Genomic DNA, 20,020 nt, shown 5'->3' with positions numbered 1-20,020 from the left:
GATTTTCTCTACTCTCTAGTAGCTTGTAAAATGAGGAATCTCTTTTGTTCAAATTGAATTGGAAGTAATCGTAGGCATATTAATAGAAAATCTCTCTTCCCCTAATAGATTTTAATGTATCAGGCAGTAGAGCCTATGTATTTGTAAGAAAATAGCACCTAATAATCTGAATCATTCTGGAGCTATCACTTGGCTTTGTAAGGATAGGCTTTCAGAGCATATCAGTTTTGGGTAGGCAAGGTTGGCTGCTGTTCTTAATATTTTACAAATGAGGATCTGCTCTCCAGAGAGATGGCTTACCCAGGATCACTCAGTGTCAGAGGCAGAGTAAGAGTCCAACTTTTCCTAGGACTCAAATTATTTCAGTGGCTCAAGATATTTTTAGAATTTGATGGTCTCTTTTGCTTCAACAAAACGTGCTTTTTCCTATCAGACAGTGTTAGCGTTATTTGAATTTGGGGTAGCTGTGGTTGATAATTTGCTGAGAAGAAAATTGATTTGAGGGATATAATTTGTTTTGGAAAAATTCCATGTAAGGGAAGATTACACATTCCATCAAGTACGGGGTTGGATGGAATGTTAGATCCTTTTTCCAAACTTTCCTTTTTCTCCCCATGGGTCCTTTCAACTTTCCTTCCTGTGGGGCTGTTTGCAGCAAAGAGTTTTCAGTCAGTGATCTTCCTGACACACTGGCTGTACTCAGTGATATAAGATCTAATGCTACAACAGAATGCAGAGGAGTTCATTTGTGTTACTTTGCATTTTAAAATGTCATCGTAGAATATAGCAACACACTGTGCCATTTGTTCATGATTCATGACCAATAGACACAAACATTTCAAGTTAAGGATTTGTCTGTGCCTCGTTATATTACACTGAAGCAAGAACATTCACCAGTTTTGACCTCTGAAATAACTAAGCACCGTAGAATGACATAAGGACAGGATATCATTCTTAATTTTAAATGGTTTTCTTTGTTCAGCTTATTTGATGGTTAACCTTTATTTAAGTCCATTGTGTTTTATTGTATTGGGCTTAATGGGCTCTCATCATTGAGAACCACTGAATAGTTACTTGAGTTTAAAGATGAATGTTGTACCATAGTGATTCTATGCCAGTGGTGACATTTTAGATTCAGTTTCTGTAATTGTGTCATGGGTTTTTGTTTCCTGCAGTTCTTCATTTAAATCAATATACAAAAATTTATAATTTTCAAACAGCAAGCATTAATATTACTTAAGTCAATAAGTCCAGAAGTGTTTAAATTTATAGAACACTAAATTTATTTTTTAAAGAAACAATTCTCCGTAAAGTCTTTTAATTCCCATGTTAGTTGTTACATATCCTAAAGCACATACTATTAATCAGTGTATGCGGACTTGGGCACACAGGCAAATGGTAATCCTAAAAGATTGCTTCAATCATCTCATTTCTCCATTAATCAAGATGCTTGGATACCAGCTCAGAAATCCAATCCAAAATCCTCACCTCCAATGCCCTTCGTGCCATTTAAAATCTGAACAAAATACAGGCTACTTCTTCTGAGTTTCTCTTCTTTGAAAATGCAGCCCTCTAAAAGTTGAAAACATATGATCATGGCTCCTGATTTTGTAATCCCGTGAACACACTACCATGTACTTTGAAGATTGTCCTTCAGTTAGAAAATCAGCTCCTTTTTCATTTCTAAGATGTAGGGGAGCTAGTCTCTTTATCCATCTCTATACTATAGCAGTCTGTACGGATAGGTTAACTCCTTAAGTAGACAGAAAACTTGATGAAGGTACTATGTGTTTCTGTCTTTAGAGGTGCTTTCTTCTAAAATGGTAATCTCAATTTTTCTGAATGGACACAACATTTTCCAGATTTATGCTAATGTGCAGATGCATTATATCTTTCTTATTCTCTGGAGCTTACATTATGGAATTGAGATGAGAGAAAGGGCTAACTGCTGTTTGAGTTGGGGGTAAAGCTGTATGATCATGTTGGGCACAGGAATTATCCAGTTTTGTCGAAGTACTTCTTCAAATTGGTATGGTTATGAAAGAGTATGTCTATTGGAATACCTTTTTTGAAAACTTGAGCTCTGACTAAAACAAACAAATTCACACCTTTATTCTCATACTTGCCTCTAAAAATACAGAGGTCCCATGAGCTTATGTAAAGGTTTTTCTCTAAGTTGAAATATTCATTAATTTACATTCATTGGTGCAAATTAGTCAGATAATACTTTAAATGTAACACTTGTTTGTTTTCTCAGAATTTGATTACATCTGTTTAGATATTATCACATTTACAAAACTGGAGTTTAGGGTGTGTGAAAACTTCATTATACCCACCTAATTTTCAGTTTCTTAAACTCTCTGGAGAACAGTAGTTCGTAAATGTAATTTGTCTGATGCTGACTGGATTAGTATTCCTTGTCAATACTGACTGCTTTGGAGACATTATTTTTTCTCTCAACATTTTTTTCTGTCTATTTTACTTATATATGTGAAAATGCTCTGTCCTCTAAACACACGCACACCAGGCCCTTAACTGTGATTATTAATGTTGTGAAGTTTATGCTGCTATCCCTGGTCTTAACTTTTATGTTACAGTTAAATCTGCCTCCCATATGTCTATATAACTTGCTATGAGGGCTAATATGAATATATATAATACACACTTGCCTTATGTACTAGCTCTGCCTAGTTATTGTACTCCCCCATGCAAACACATGATCTTTTTGATTTGGAAGAGATTCCAATTTTTGAAAGTTTTATATTAGGGGAAAGATCAAGGAAAAGAAATTAAAATCTAGACCAAGCCAAAAAGTGTGTTTGTGCACGTGTGTGTGTGTGTGTGTGTGTGTGTGTGTAGAGCGGGAGAGAGAGAGAGATTGAGAGACAGAATAAGAGTGAAAGAGAATGAAAGAGTGAGAAAGAATCAGGGATGTTTTTCAAAATTGGATGATCGCAGAAAAACAGGATTGAGTTCAATATTTCTTCTTATACATAAATTGACAAAATTGTAAAGAGCATTTAAAATGCAAAGTACGAGTTGCCAAATTACTCTCCTTATCTTCTGCCAATAATAATTATTAAAGAGCCAACTGTAATACAGACACATTTAAAGGAAACAAAAGATGAATTACATTTGTATTTTCTTTCATTTAAAAAAAAAAATTATCCTCATACACTGATATAAAAAAGACAATGAACTTAATCCCGTGTCATAACCATGCTTGTCGAAATCATCGTGACTAAACAGTAATGGATATACGTAGCTAACTGTTCTGTTGGGTAGTGTGGCTGGCAGAGATGAATAATTCTCGAGTTTACAAAAAACCTTTTTTTTTTGGTTCTTGATGAGTTCCCCATATATCAGGGGTGGCAATAAACAATTTCAGCACTGGAGCAGACAAAAAAAATGATGATTTATGGGACTAGCTGTAGGTCTTACTTGGTTCGCCACAAAGACTGTTTCCATAGAGGATTTAAATGAACCCAGCTGGCTTAGTATTCTGTGAATTGCTGTAGTCATTTTCTGAGTTTAATCCTATGACTGATTTTGTAATTCTCACAGTGGGGGAAAGTTGACAACATGAACAGCATTTAGTGAATATAATTAGTAAGTTTGAAAACAAATGCCTTTTTATTCTATAAAAGCTCTGTTCGAAGGGGATTTTCAACCCTGTATGAGACTGTTGCTCAAAAAATGTGGCTACTGCGACTAAATGTGACCAACCATCTTACAAACTGATTTTCCTGTCAAACGAGGCCTTACTAGTGAAGGCATGGCATAACTTTAAGAAGGAGGGCTGATGACTATGGAAGGGGGTTTATAAAGCAGCAGTTAATATTCAAATAAAACTCTAAATGTCCAATTACCCTGTGATAATTTTAAGGAATCTAAGAGCTATTTATATGCATATAAATACTTTTTAGCTAGTAATCGGGCAGCAAGTTGGCCACATTTATTGAGTCCTTCCTTTCCCTGGAACCCTGTGCTAGATGCTTTGCAAGGATAAAGAGAAATAAAACATACATTTCCAGTCCTTGAGGGCCTTATGAGCTAGTTGCCAAAAACAGAACATTGTAATACTAGAACAAGAGACAGGGAGGGACATAGAGAGAAATGGCACGGGGAGCAGGGGGAGAGATGGCTTCTATATAATGGCGTACACAAGAAATAATCTATGTTGCTATAAATACTGGGTAACTAACTACAAGCTAATAAAGTACTGCATTCGATGATAACCCATACTGTAAAGCTGCCCTACTTCTTTATTTTTTTTTTAATTTTTTTATTGTATAAGTTTCAGGTATACAGCTTTATAATTCAACATCTGTATACCCTACAAAGTGATGACTGCCCCAAGTCTAGTTACCATCCATCACCATACAGTTGACCTCCTTCACCCATTTCACCCACCCCCCAACCTCCGTCCCCTCTGGTAACCACTAATCTGTTCTCTTTATCCATGTATTTGTTATCTTCCATATATGAGTGAAATCATATGGCATTTGACTTTCTCTGTCCGACTTGTTTCATTTAGCATAATACCCTCTAGGTCCGTCTATGTTGTAGGAAATGGCAAGATTTCATTCTTTTTTATGACTGAGTAGTATTCCATTGTGTGTATAGGTGTATATATACATATACATACATGTATATACATATACACCTATACACACAATAGTTATAGTTAAAGAAGTTAAAGAAGACTGACTATATTTCATATATACATGACACATCTTCTTTAACTATTCATCCATGGGTGGACCCTTAGGTTGTTTCTGTATCTTAGCTCTTGTAAATAATGCTGCAAAGAACATAGGTATGCATATATCTTTTCAAATTAGTGTCTTGTGTTCTTTGCATGTATACCCAGAAGTGGAATTTCTGGGTTGTATGGTAGTTCTATTTTTAATTTTTCGAGCGACCTCCATACTGGTTTCTATAGTGGCTGCACAAATTTACATTCCCACCAACAGTGCACAAACGTTCCCTTTTCTCCATATTCTTGCCAACACTTCTTATTTCTTGTCTTTTTGAAATTAGCCATTCTGACAGCTGTGTGGTGATATCTCATTGTGGTTTTGATTTGCATTTACCTGATGATTAGTGATGTTGAGCATCTTTTCGTGTGCCTGTTGGCCATTTATATATTTTCTTTGAAAAAAATGTATATTCAAGTCTTCTGCCCATTTTTTAATCACATTGTTTTTTTGATATTGAATTGTATGAGTTCTTTATATATTTTGGACATTAACCCCTTATCAGATATATCATTTGCAAATATCTTCTCCCATTCGGTAGGTTGCCTTTTCATTTTGTTGATGGTTTCCTTCACTGTGCAAAAAGCTTTTTAGTTTGATGTAATCCCATCTCTTTATTTTTGCTTTTGTTGCTCTTGCCTGAGAAGACAGATCCAAAAAAACATAGCTAAGACCCATGTTAAAGAGCGTACTGCTTATGTTTTCTTCTAGGAATTTTATGGTTTCAGCTCTTATATTCAAGTCTTTAATCCATTTTGAGTTAATTTTTGTATATGATGTAAGATGGTCCAGTTTCATTCTTTTCCTGGTAGCTGTCCAGTTTTACCAATACCATTTATGAAAGACACTATCTTTTCCCCATTGTATATTTTTGCCTCTTTTGTTGTAGATTAATTGACTGTATATACATGGGTTTATTTCTGGGTGCCCCACTTCTTTAGAAAGGGAAAGTACAATATCAGCCCCATTTACAACATGTACTTACAACATATTCTGCATTTACTACTCTCCCCCAAACAACTGCTTTAGAATTTGCTTTTTCTGACATCTGTCATGGAAACAAGCACAAAGCCTTGCTGTTCATTTTTTTTTTTTAATCTGCATTCTCAGAATACTCTCTTCTCTTTTATGCTATAATAAGAGTATCTTTAAAACTGCTTCTCATAAGTTCCTACCTAACTCCTACTATAATTGAATGTTATTGTTTTTAAAATTTTTGACAAAATCAATCAGCACCTATTCAAAATCAGTAATATAATAGTACTAATATATGACTGTTATATATCTGTACCCTTCCTTATTCATTAATTGGGAAAAAATATCAAGTGATATTTCTTTTAGCAAGAAGGTGGCATGAAATTTTCCAGATAAATTAAATAAGAAGGAAGAAAGTCACTATTTAATGCTCTGTATGAGGGATCACTCGAGGATCCAAGGAACTTAGTATGAGGAAATATAAGCTATTTAGAGGCTGACTGTTTAGAGAAAGGAATTCAATCTTAAAATTAAGCAAATAGCTAGGTACTTATATTAAAACAGAAGATTTTACTTGGAAACATGTGCTGAGGGAAGTAGAAAAGCATCATAAGCTGTTCAAAGATTTGGGAGAGATGTAGATGTACGATTCCAAAGATTTTTCATCAATCACAGCCTGGTCCATTCAGATCCCTTTATGCTTACAAATCTCAGCCTTCGTGAAATATTTGAGAAAGCCCAGGGTACTCATCAACTTCTGAAAGTATCTTGTTAGGACTTTTCTTTGTTTTTTGTGTTGTTATTATTTCATAAGTAAAATGTGTTCATGACCAAGAGAGATTTGAACTTTACCTGTAATTTTTTTTTTTTTTTTTTTTTTTTTTTTTGCTGAGGAAGATTCACGCTGAGCTAACATCTGTGCCAATCTTCTCTATTTTGTATGTGGATTGCCACCATAGCATGGCCACCGATGAGTGGTGTAGGACCGTGCCTGGGAACCAAACTCGGGTCGCTGAAGCAGAGCTCACGAACTTAACCACAAGGCCACACGGACGATCCCTTAACTTGTAATTTTTAAAAGTAACTTTACCAGATTATAATTGACATACAATCAAATTTACTCATTTTTAGGTATATAGTTTGATGAATTTTGTTTTTTTGTAAACAGTTGTGTAACGCCTACCACAATCAAGATACAGAACAGTTCCATCAACCTGTATAGTTTCCTCCTTGTTTGCAATCAATCAGTCCCCACCCCCAGCTCCAGGCAACTGCTAATTTGCTTTCTGTCACTATAGTTTTGCCTTTTTCTAGAATTTAATATGAAAGGAATCATCCAGTAATGAAGTCTTTCATGTTACTTTGTGTTTGGTGTGACTTTCACTTAGCATAATGTTGTGGCATATATCATTAGTTTATTTTTATTGCTGAATAATATTTCATTGTATGGATATACCACATTTGTTTCCATTCATCAGTTGATGGATATTTGGGCTGTTTCTACTTTTCGTCTATTACAAATAATGCTGCTATTAATATTCAGGTGCAAGACATAAATTTCATTTATCTTGGATAAATTCATAGGAGTGGGAATGCTGGATCATATGGAAAGTCTAGGTTTAATTTTAAAAGATACTGTTTTTCAAAGTTTCTGTACCATTTTACATTCATCCTTATAATTAAATTAAATTAAACCATTGGCAAAAATTTAAAATTCTGATAATATGAAGTATGAGTAAGAATGTGTCAAAGGAAACTGCTGGTGAGAATGTAACTTGGTACCTCTATTTCGGATAACAATTTGGTATTGTCTAGAAATGTCGAAGATATGATACCCAGAAATGCTACTCCTAGAATATTCTCTAGATAAACTTTTACATAAGGACTCTGGAGACATGTACAAAAATGATCACAGCATCAAAGGATACTATCAACAGAATAAAAAAGCAACTCACAGAATGAGTGAAAATATTTGTAAATCACATATCTGATAAGGGATTAATATCCACAGTATATTAAGAATTCCTACAACTCAATAGCAACAACAGCAAAAACAAGCAATGTAACTCAGAATTGGGGAAAGGACTTTAATATACATTTCTCTAAAGAAGATGGCCAATAAGCACATGAAAAGATGCTCAACGTCACTGATCATTAGGGAAATGCAAATCAGAACTACAGTGAGACATCACTTAATATTCATTAGGATGGCTACTATCTAAAAATCAGAAAGCAAAAAGTGTTAGCGAGGATATGGAGAAATTGGAACGCTTGTGCACTGCTGGTATGAATGTAAAACGGTGCAGTAACTATGGAAAACAGTATAGTGGTTACTCAAATTAAACATAGAATTACCGTATGATGCAGGATTCTGCTTCTGGGTGTACACAGAAAAGAAATGAAAGCAGGGACTTGAACAAAGATTTGTACACTGATATTCAAAGCAGCCTTATTCACAATAGCTAAAGATAAGAGCAACCCAAGTGTCAATGACAGATGAATGGATAAACAAAATGTTGTATATACATACAATGGAATATTATTCAACCTTTAAAAAGAAGGAAATTCTGGTACATTCTACAATATGGATGAACCTTGAAGACATCAGGCTAAGTGAAATAAGCCAGACACAGAACAACAAATATTGTATGATTCCACTTGTATGAGGTACCTAGAATAGTCAAATTCATAGAGACAGAAAATAGAATAGTGGTTGCCAGGGCCTGGAGGGGAGAGGGGGATGGGGAGTTATTGTTTAATGGGTACAGAGTTTCAGTATGGGATGATGAAAAAGTTCTGGAGTTGGATAGTGGTGATTGTTGCATGACAATGTGAGTATACTTAATGCCACTTAACTGTACACTTAAAAATGGTTAAAATGGTAAATTGTATTTTATGTATATTTTACTATAATAAAAGAATGTTCACAGCAGCATTATCTTAATAATATCAGTAATGATGACTACCCCACACACACAAAAAAATGAAAACCAGATAACGAAAATGTTCAACAGGAGAATATAACTAAAATGAGTTACATTTATATAGTGGAATAGTATACAGTATTGAAAATGAATGAATGGATATCCCCACAAACAGCATTATTATGTAATTCACCCCTAAACAGCGGCTCTTCGCTGCTGGATTCTAATTATGCTTTAGCAATATTACATGTCTTGGACCTTCAACATTGTTCTTAAACAGCTAAAACCACTAATGTTGAACCTCCAAATGCCAGAGCAAGATCAGTTCTATATACCCTTTTGGTGGTGGTGATAATCTTTAAAGCTATATACAGAAAAAAAACCCAAAACCTGTTCAACCCACTCTCAAACCTTATACATATAAAAGTTTTTTTTAAGTAAAATTCTATTGACAATAAAAGTTTTACTTAAATGCTTAAACCATTTCTGAGAAGAAACCAGTTAACACCTTAGAGATATTCATGCTTGTAAACTATTTCTATACCAGTTTAAAATAATTTGATTTTTGTTAAAACTGTTCTCAGGAGAATTTCTGTTTGGTAAGTCTACTATGGACAGGTTGATTAACTAAGAGCACTTGAAAGTACCAGACCAGCTTTTCTTTTTAGAGTATAGACATAATTCATTAATTCTTGTCTCTCCTGAAATAAGTACAAATGGTTGTTGATTTGTGACTGGTCCTGGCTACTTCTGACTACTGCATATGCTGGGCATTCTCCTTGAATAAGTGGGGCTGGAAGGGAAAATGCAGAGAGGTGGATCAGAAAGAGCAGGAAAGCCAAATTTGTCTTATCTGGGAAACTAACAGCACGAATGTCCTGCTGAGCTTAAAGGTGGCAATTGTGATAAATCTTTATGCCATTTGAGGTTGTCATGGTTTCAAGGTTACGCTCTCCTTTCACAGATTGCTATCATAAATTAAGCTAACAAGTATAAAACTCTTAAATTGCTTGACTTTTACACAACTGATATCATCTGTTCCCTTTTTGTTGGAAATACCAATATAATACTAAAATCAAGAGTGTAAAAATGGGACGATCAGGTCTCCATAAAAAATTAAGACATCTTTCCACTGGAAATTACATTTGGCTGAATTAGTATCATCCCTGGTCATGTGGCGCCCAGAAAAGCACTTTTGGTGACAGATTTAGAAATAAAGCCAGGAAAGCATGTATTAAACCTGTCTGATCGTAGCTACAGAGCTAATGTCTTTATGGTAATTACAATCCTTAAAAATACATTATCTTTCTTAATGTTATTGCAGTGTATGGTGGTGTTGAAGAAAGCAATAATTTGTAAACAACCCTTGGCAGAGAGCACAGAACTTCATTTTGTTTAAATAAAGGAGACTAGCATTAGAATTCATGTGCTGTATCAAGACTGGCAAGCAGTAGTAGTTGTTTTGATATATGCACTGGAGCATTCATGATTGCTTAAATATTAACTGTTCCATGAATATACAAAATATAATAGGGAAAAAAGAAGCCACGATTAGGGAAAATTTTTGCTGAAAGAAATGAAGTTGAATTATCTGATCCTATTGGTAGTTTAGATGAGGTTATTCCACTGACTCAACAAGATTCCTTCAGTGCTTTTCACTATCTCCTTTCTTTCCAACGACAGTCCAACATAAATGTGTGTTGTGTGGTGTTGGTATCTGTCAGAACCCTTTCCTTGACACAGAGGGATTAGGTAGTTGTGGTTTTTCTGAGTATAGGAACTATTGATACGTTTGCCGAGTTTCATGTGGCTATTTGTATAAATACTGGGGGAAGGAGGGGAAATCTGAAAGGGCTTCCTCCAGATGCAATCTCTATATGGACTTTTATCTCACATTAGCTTTAATACACTTTAAAGATAGACCTGCTTAAATTTGTCCTGATTCTTTTCTTTAAGTAATATCCACAGTGCTTTACCACTTCATTTCTTGCATTCTTTATATGAAAATCAGTTTCATCTCTGATAAATAAACATTCTACGGCAATTTGTGCAAGACAACCTGGTGTTCCTCCTGCGCGTTCTTCCTTCTTTCTGGAAGAGAACATTCTCTTGCAGCTGGCTGGATATTTGTTCCTTTACTTCTTTGCTCCTGATACTTCTCTGTCTCACTTTGCAAGTTGGGTGTAAGATTGCTTTAGGAAGGGGCGTAAGGGCCAGGGCTTTGTTCCTGTGTAATGTGTGGTAATGTGTTAACCTGGCCGCACTCTCGCTCTTGGCCTTCAACTGCAGTGGGGTTGCTGACACAGGAAATGCAATATCAGAGTATGCCTGTGTCGTGGGCAGGGATGATGCTTCTTCCCTTTGCCCTCTTTTTCTTTACGTTCACCCACTATGGTCTGATCTCGGCAGGTTCGTATGAGTAAACTCTGTTTGGCATATGGGTCAGGTGTCTGTTTCCTCAGAGCCAGTACACATGACCCCTGAAATTAGGACCAGGGGGATACATTAGCAATGCAAGGCTTTCACAGAAAGTGTTGAAACCTGATGTCTCCAACTAAAATTTGGTATTCTGCTTCAGAATTCTTGAGTAAATATTTAAGCAACAATTCAGATTTGCCAATAAGAAGTGAGCTTGCAGCTTGAGTTCGAGTTGGAAGGCATGAATGATCTGCTGTGTTATCTAATCCATCACTCCGATAATACGTAGCAGACAAGACACACTACAGCATCGTGTAAGTGTATTTTCAATACAGTTTTAGGTGAAGGATGAGGGACAGTTTAGAAGACTTATGAACAGTGTGTCTAGAATCTTCACAGCATGGAGCATAGTGTTTGGGTCATCTACTCTTAGATAAGTAGATGGTAAATTATGACACAAATCACTCTCATTTTTATATACATTAATCAAGAACATTCAGAGCTATTCTGTCCTTCAGATGTCACAAATTGCTAGACAATTTCTCTCTAGTTTTAAGTTAACACTAAGCTTTGAAATCATGTTGACACTTCAACTTTTTATATGTAAAAGTGATTGTGAGAGGGCCCGGGCAAGCAATGGACAATTACCAAGCACCTTTTTGCCTGGAAATTTCCTTCAAAGAAGTCTAATTGTTCTCAAACTTCAGCATGTGTCAGAATTACCTGAAGGTGATATCAGGATTTTTTTTCCTGTATGTTAAAATGCAGATTGATGGACCTCACCCTTCGAGTGTCTGATTCAGTTGATTTGGGGTACGGCCCCAAAATTTGCATTTCTGACAAGTTCCCAGGTGATGCTGATACTGCTGGTTCAGGGACCATGGTTTGAGAACCAATGAAGTAGTCAATACCTATCCATTCTCCTTTCTCATGATTTTTCATTCTTGTTTCTTCCATTGTCTCATTGCCTCAGGCCTAATTATGCTAAACTTATTTGGGACAAATAATTAAAATAACTTTTGTCACCATTTTCAAACTGCCAGCTCTGCTGCCCCACCATTATCTAATTATCATACACAGTCAGTATTTTGAATAAATTACCTTACATGTTACCTCCTCTTTCTGGCTATCCATTTTTTTTTTTTTTAATTTTGCACCCCTGGCACACTGTGAAACTGTGCTTGAAGGTCACCGAAGAGTTCTCTAATCATCAAATCAGTCCTAATTATCTTTGGCCTCTCTCTGGTGTTTATTCATTCAACATACATTTACAGAACAAAATTAATATAGTCCTCATTTTTAAGGAGTTCACAATCTGGTAGGTAAGACTGTGTAAACAAAATTATATACTCTGGAAGAAATGCTGTAGCTACAGTATATATAAATCACTATGGGAAAACAAAAACAGTTTATTAATTGTATTCAGGGAAGTTGAGAGAGGTTCATTAGCACTACTCTCACTGAATGACCCTTCCCCCTACTCCCGCCCCTCCCTGCACGCCTTTCCATCACCCATGACGCTTAATTCAGTTCAGTATGTATTAAACACCCATTGTACATAAGTTACCATGCTATGTTCTGACACCAGCTCTTATTAGCTGTGTGACCCAGGTCAAGCTACTTAAGCACTCTAAATCTAGTCCTTTATCTATAAAATGGGCATATTAATAACTAACTCACTGAATTGTTTTGAGAATTAAAAAAAAGTGATGCATATAAAGCGCTTATGAAAGTGCCTGGCCCATAGGCATATGATAGATGGGTAACAAATGTTGGCTTCCCTCCCCCTTTAAGGAGGAGTCGGATGCTACCACCTGATGAAGGAAGAACGGCATCTAAGGTGAGGAAGAACATAAGCAAGTGGGTAGAAATCTTCACCCATTCGTGCATTCAACAAATAGGCATTAAGTGCCTATTATGGACCAGCCATTGTTCTAGATGCTGGGTATATAAAAGTAAATCAAACAGACCAAAAAATCCCTGTACTTGTGTAGCTAACATTCTAGTGGAGAGAGATGTACAATAAATAAATAGAGTATATAGTATATTTGAGATAATTGCTATGGAGAAAAATAAAAGAGGGAAGAGGGAAGAGGTGTTGGGAGAGTGGACTGCAATTTTAGATAGAGTGGCTAGGAAAGACCGTAGTGATAAAGTGACTTTTGAGTATGGATCTTGAAAGAAGCGAAGAAACTAGCCATGAGATGAGTAAAAGAGAAACCTTCCAGGCAGAGAGAAAGTGCTCGCAAAGTCTCTGAGCGAGACACGTGCCTGGTGAATTCCAGGAGCAGCAGCTAGGAGGCCAGCATGGCTCAAGGCGGTGGGGAGGGATAATAGCTAGAGATATGATCACAGTGGTAACGGGGCCAGATCACAGTGGGACTCTCAGGTTATGGTGATAACTTACTCTGTGTGAACAGGTGAAGTTGAAGTTGGCTCTCATCGTTTCTAATCTGGATGATGACCACGGTCATGATAATTCATTATCTTATTCAATTCTGTAAGTCTGTGAGCATAAGTACTTATCTAATGCCCGTTTTATAGATGAGAAAGATGAGACATAGAGTGTTTAAGTAATTTACTCAAGGTCACACAACTAGTGAATGGTAGACTCAAGGTTCAAACCCAGTTCTGTCTGAATCCAAAGTCTGTGCTCAATAACTATTCTGATTAGAAGTTTGAACTTTATTATATGAGTTGTAGAGAACCATTGAATTTTTTGAAGGAAGAGAGTGACATGGTCATACGGATGTTTAAGAAGCGCAATTAGGTTAAATCATATAGGATAACATGAAGCAGAGAGAATGGAACGTCCATGACCATCTTCTCATAAGTTATCTCCACATAGCTACCACTTCTGTTTAAAAAATAAGCGGCCACCTCCTTCCTAAAGCCAGCTGACTCTAGTGGCATCACTTTCCTTGTTACCGACATGATATAACCATTCTTTTGATCACCAGAACTTAAAACTTTTGAAATCTTTGATTTTTTTCCCTTTCCCTCATCCCAAATATTTCTTTTCAGTTACTTAATCCTGTTTGTCTTCACATAGTGTCTTGAATTTGTCCTTTCTTGGCCTTTTTTACATATACCCTAGTTATCATTTTAATTATTTCAGTTCTTGACATTTGCCACCAAGTTAGTCTCCTGTGTCGTCTCTTCTCTGTATAATTTTGTGTTTTCTCCTAAATTCTGAGCTCCGTGACGTTTCAAAGATACCAGGCATCATTTACCTCTGATCCCTAGTGTCCACCACAGTCCCTAGCCCACAGTGGATCATCAAATGTACTTCTACATTCATATTTGCTTTGCTCCTAACCTGCCTGTCCTTACAAACATATGGTGCTCTATTTCCTAAGGGACACATTATAACTTTATTCTGGCATTCGCTCCCACCTAACTCGCAACAAATATGGTGTCCTGGAAAAGTTTGCGCTGCATAGTCAACCTCTGTGTGTGTGTGTGTGTGTATATATATATATGGGTATGTGCACCCACACACACACACACGCACACAAACAAGTGTAGAATTTTAATTTAGAAGTATTGCTCTATAGACCACTTAAGTGGGAGCTTATGTGGAAAAAAAGACCTTCATTCAGTAACGTTTACTGCCTACCTAGTATGTTCTAGCATTCTCCTAGGTACTGCGGATAAAAAATACTAGTAAAACAGGGTCTCTACCATTGAAAAAGCTCGTATTGACTGGAAGAAACTGTTGAAAAGTTTATAGTGAAGAAACATGGCGGGCCGGCCCCGTGGCTTAGCGGTTAAGTGTGCGCGCTCCGCTACTGGCGGCCCGGATTTGGTTCCCCGGCGCGCACCGACGCACCGCTTCTCTGGCCATGCTGAGGCCGCGTCCCACATACAGCAACTAGAAGGATGTGCAGCTATGACATACAACTATCTACTGGGGCTTCGGGGAAAAAAAAAGGAAACATGGCAAAATAAGGTATTAATTACTCCTAAGATAGAGAAGTCTTCAGAAAGGAGGTGGTAGTTGAGTAGTCTTGAAATATGAGTAGGTATTTACTTGGCAGATAGGAAAAAAAAACGAGAGAGAAGGGGGGGAGTCTAGACAGAGAACACATGTACAAAAGCACAGTAGTGTGACACTGCATAGTTATGTTCAAGCAATTGTGATCAGACTGAAGAGAAGAGTATGCAAAAGAAAGCAGCAGGGGACAGGTTAGAAAGGTAGGCAAAGGTCACCTGACAAAGGGCTTTGTATGCAAAACCAAGAAGTTTGCATGCTTTTCTAGTAGTTGAGGGGGGTCTTTGCAATGGAAACTTTGAATGGATTCTAATTATGCTGACAAAATTAAACATTTGAAAAATAACAACTGTGTAGAGAGGTTAAATTAACTGAAATTGTTTGGTTTAGAGAACAAGACACATGAGAAGGGAACTTGCGCTCTGTGAGAGGTGGTTATACAGAAGATAGTGACCAGTTATTTTCAGTTCCTGCTGAGGACAGAGCGAGAAGAAATAGGCTTAACTCTCAGCAGACGGGAAAATTATCTACAGAAGGGGTCCTTCTCGGGAAGATCGAATATGTCTGACATAGATGATTAAAATGTTGTTGTCTCAGGCTCTCTGGCTGTGTGCTGGCTTCTGTGTGCTCAGGTAGGCTGATTTCAAAGACAGGGTGAAGACTGCATGTTTTCAGGCTTGAATGAGAGGACTGGAAATAAAATATCTTTTATGCGGCAATTAGATATTCAGATGTTTTGCTAAACTAACTACAGTTTTGGAAATGTATTTGAACATTTCAAATATAAGTATTATCTTTCACAATCTATCACTCATATTTATTAGAAAAGAAGAGAAATGATCTGAATTTGCTATAGAAATAGGTGTTCTGTTTAAAGTTATTTTGTATTCATGTACCATTTCAGAAAGTTATTACAGATTAGGTAGATAGAATTAGTATAAATTCAGTTATTAATCTTTATGTGTAACATTTATTGGTCAGATGATTGCAATTAAACTCACTATATGCTTTATTAACTTATGGGACTTTATCAGTGAATATAGTGAATAATTATTATTATTAGTCGATAACTCAGCTTATTAAAATAATATGAAACATTTTTCGCTTTTTCAAATATTTCCAGTTTCTGGAACTACTGTTTGTGTTTTTATTGTTTGAAAATATATTCAAGACAGAGGATTGTAGGGTGACCATTTTGTTCATCCTTTCGCATCTCGTAAAGAGAAGTCATATATCTGTCTCATACCCCTGCCTAACTGTGCCTGGTGAGAGGGAGAGCCGGAAAGCACAGGCAGGGATGCAAAAAGGTACTTGGCTCCTGGATGGAGCACCCTTTGAAATGCTTATAGTATGGCCACCACTGAGACTTAGGCAATCTGGACAAGTATTATTGGGATATTTGATGTTAATATAAAATTAACATAATTTCGAGTTAACCAGATATCAAATGGAAATCAATTTTATTTCTTAATAAATTAACCCAAACACTTTGGAAGTTATTTGCACATACTCAGATTAGATTACATTTGTACTACCCCAAGACATGTATATATCCAACTGGTACACTTGGAAGAGCAAATTCTTGGATAAATGCCATTAACTATTAGAATTGACGAAGGTGAATGTACTTAGTTGCCTTCTGTGCTCACAGTGAACACAATAGGTCCTGAGAGAGAGACTGTGGCTAATGTGTGAATGGTGTAGACACAGTAAGAGAAACTGAAGACCTGAAAGTACATGCTAAATAGACTTTAATAGGTAAAAATTGTTTCCCCTTATATTTTAATAATATATTTATTTTAAAATGATTAGTCTAAGAGTCATACATATAGAGAAAATTAAAAAAGATCACATATTTGTCATGATTATTTCCTGCCAGTTTGAAACATTAAAATGGACTCTCTGTGTGAGGTTATTTAAAAAATAAATATTATAATACAGATTTAGCAATTTGTCTCCCATACCAACTAAGATATTTCTCAAGTTGGCAGGACAGATGCATGGCCATGTTTGCCGATACTTTGAAGGGAATATTGCAATTCTAGAAAAGTACATGCATATTCTGTTTACAACCCATTCTTATTTTGACAATGACACTAAGATATTTATTTAAATGAAATGTTATGCTTTATCTTTTTAAATTATAACCATTGACTCTTCCAAATTTCTTCACAGAATTTAAATTAATGGACCTGATTCTGAATGAATATTTGCCAATTTAAAACAGTTTCTGAAAATTAAGCACTTAGAAGTATTTATGTCAAAAGCTGAAGTTTTAAATCACCCATAAAATTGACATATGAGCACATTGCTATTTTTCTATTTCTGTGTTTTCCTTTCCATTGTTGGCCGTGTGCCTTTTTTTAAAAAAAATTAGATCATACTTTTTCTATTTGGTGTAATATAATATTTGGTGTCCTGAAAAATTAGGTGGGTTTTTGTTGTTGTTTCGTATATGTTCTTTTTTTTTTTTTTTTGTCTCCACAGTGTTTAGAAAATATAGATCAATTTCCTTTCCTTTAGGAAGATGTACCTTTAATTTTCCCTAAGCACCTAGTGTTTTTAGGATTTAGGAGTTCAGGTAATTTGTAAGAAAAAAAGGAAATGTTAATTTCTTTATTATTTGAAATATCCAGCATACTCTGAAAATGATGCACTTTGTGAAAATAACACCATAATTCCAGGTAAAGACTTCTCTTTAGGAAAGTGAACCTCCCATCGATTCCTCTACAGCTGCAAGCCTTACTTAAGATAAATTGCCCTTGAGGTTTTTGTTGCTTTTTGTTCTTATAGTTTGTCCTTGAATTGTGCCATGCTAACCTTGTAATACTTACAAGTGTTTGGTGGATCAGCATGATAATGCAAAGTTTAAAATATTTTACTTAGGTAGGATAAAGTAATCCCAGAAATTCTAGAAGAAATCATTGTGATCACTTGAACTATCAACATCATGCCTCCTGTGGCTGTTTGTTTGGAGCCTTGAGACTAATATTTCTTTTAAGTTGTTTATATCATTGGGAGGTAAACAGTTGTTAAGAAGCTGTAGCACAAAACAGATTCAGTATGGGCCTGATTGATTAAATGCGATGTTTTTTCTCTTAGTCACTAAAACAATAAGGATTAAATTACTCTGAAATTACCTAAATATCCTCCACAGCCTTTTCATAAACCTGTTTGTGAAGAATACTCATTTATTCTAAACAGAGTAATCCTTAAAGCTAAAAACCCAAATCAGTATGAACATCAGTGAACAAACCCATCATCTAAGGATTATAGAATTAAAATATCCAATAGAATGAGAAAACTTGTGACTTTATGCTGTATTTATCCTTCATTTTTAAGTAAATCTTTGATTTCATTTGCAGTGTAGTCTAGTATAAGAGTTATATTAAAGAAAGTACTTAAATTCTCAGCATAGATTTTTTTTGTCCTATACTTTAAAGATTTTTATCATTGTAACTGTAGCATCTCTTTTCTAGTGTTTCTGAAAGGAAGATACAATATGTAAGCAGACAAAGAAAATTTGTCATTTTATCATGATTGTGTGGTCAGATTCTGTTTATAAATTAGCATAAGAAGTCTTCAGTTATTCTTTTCTCATGGCCCATGCAAGTAAAGCAAGATAAAATGTGCTTACTCTTTTACATTAATTTTCATCAATGATGGCTAGAAATAAATATAACCTCACAAACAATCCAGCTTTCAAGACTAGATTTCTGTGATAAAAGCAAGGAACAGGATGCTGGTGACATAAGCATGAAAAGGATAGTTCATTTTGTCATAATAATTTAGACAGTTTTAGAAATATAGATTAAAGTTTAAATTTTCACTTTTTTGGGTCATCTTTCTGGCTTTTAAAATTTGGAGTTCATCGGCCAGCCCCATTGGCTTATTGGTTAAGTTCAGCGTGTTCTGCTTTGGTGGCCCAGTTCCCAGGCGCAGACCTATACCACTCATCTGTCAGTAGCCATGGTATGGTGGCGGCTCACATACAAAAAAAAAAAGAGGAAGATTGGCAGTGGATGTTAGCTCAGGGAAAATCTTCCTCAAAAACCAAATACAGTTCATTTTAAAATCCAGAACATTGCTACTAGACCCCATTAGGAACCTACCCCCAACTTTTTTTTTAATTAGTGCTTAATGAATTGAGTTCATTCATTCGTTTGACTCGTTTAAGAAAAAAGTCTATATTTACATTACTAAAAAATACTGAAAAATTTGTTATTTCATTGCAGATCAGAGATACTAAATCATCAGATCAAAAAACAACCCTCTTGCATTTTATTGCTGAAATTTGTGAGGAAAAATACCGGGATATCCTGAAATTTCCTGAAGAACTGGAACATGTAGAAAGTGCAAGCAAAGGTAATTGATTTGTGGCTGCTTTGAGACTATTTCTTGCCTAAGCATTATATTTTAAATAGTAGGATTAAATAATCTATAAACATTAGTCATATTTTTTTCTGTTTGTTTACTGATATAAGAAAAGCAGGAAGATACTTTTCATTGGCTCATGTTTGACAGCATAGCGCATTTTAATGACCTGCTTTTAACTTACTTTATTTTTTTAACATTGCTAGGCTATTTAAGCATTCATATCTCTGATCAGAGAGTATGTTTGTTCATTCATTTCATAAACACTGAAGTGTGTATTGTTTGCGAAGGAACCATGCTAGGGGATTTTGGTAATATCAGAATGATTGTGAAACAGTTCTTCCTTGAATGTGTTTAACATACAGAAAGTAAGAAAAGACATAGATACAAATACTTTATAAAACAAGGATGAATATCAGAAGTTCTACTCGAAAAGATAATGTACTCTTGAATGGGTAGGTAAGAGAAAGCTTCATGGAAGAGGCCAAAAGGGTGAGGATAGAGGATAGGATTTTTACAGACATGGAAAAGGGGCATGGTTTCCAGAGAGCAAACTATCTGAGCAAGACACAGTG

General features: G+C 35.6%; 1 protein-coding gene across 4 annotated transcripts in view; it reads left to right on the top strand.

Moving 5' to 3' along the window:
- DIAPH2 (diaphanous related formin 2) overlaps positions 1-20,020 on the top strand; it is an 825,716-nt gene that overhangs the window by 418,895 nt on the left and 386,801 nt on the right. For all 4 annotated transcript variants that reach the window (XM_087427460.1, XM_014795691.2, XM_087427457.1 and 1 more), the window contains one exon: positions 19,307-19,436. In XM_087427460.1, coding sequence (XP_087283586.1) covers positions 19,307-19,436 — 130 coding nt within the window. The remainder of the gene's footprint in view (positions 1-19,306; positions 19,437-20,020) is intronic.

The sequence above is a fragment of the Ceratotherium simum genome, chromosome X, assembly GCF_057802395.1.
Source record: "Ceratotherium simum simum isolate JZ-2026a chromosome X, ASM5780239v1, whole genome shotgun sequence".
NCBI lineage: Eukaryota > Metazoa > Chordata > Mammalia > Perissodactyla > Rhinocerotidae > Ceratotherium > Ceratotherium simum.
The sequence above is the reverse complement of the archived record's forward strand: the minus strand, read 5'-3'. Positions and strand labels throughout refer to the sequence as shown.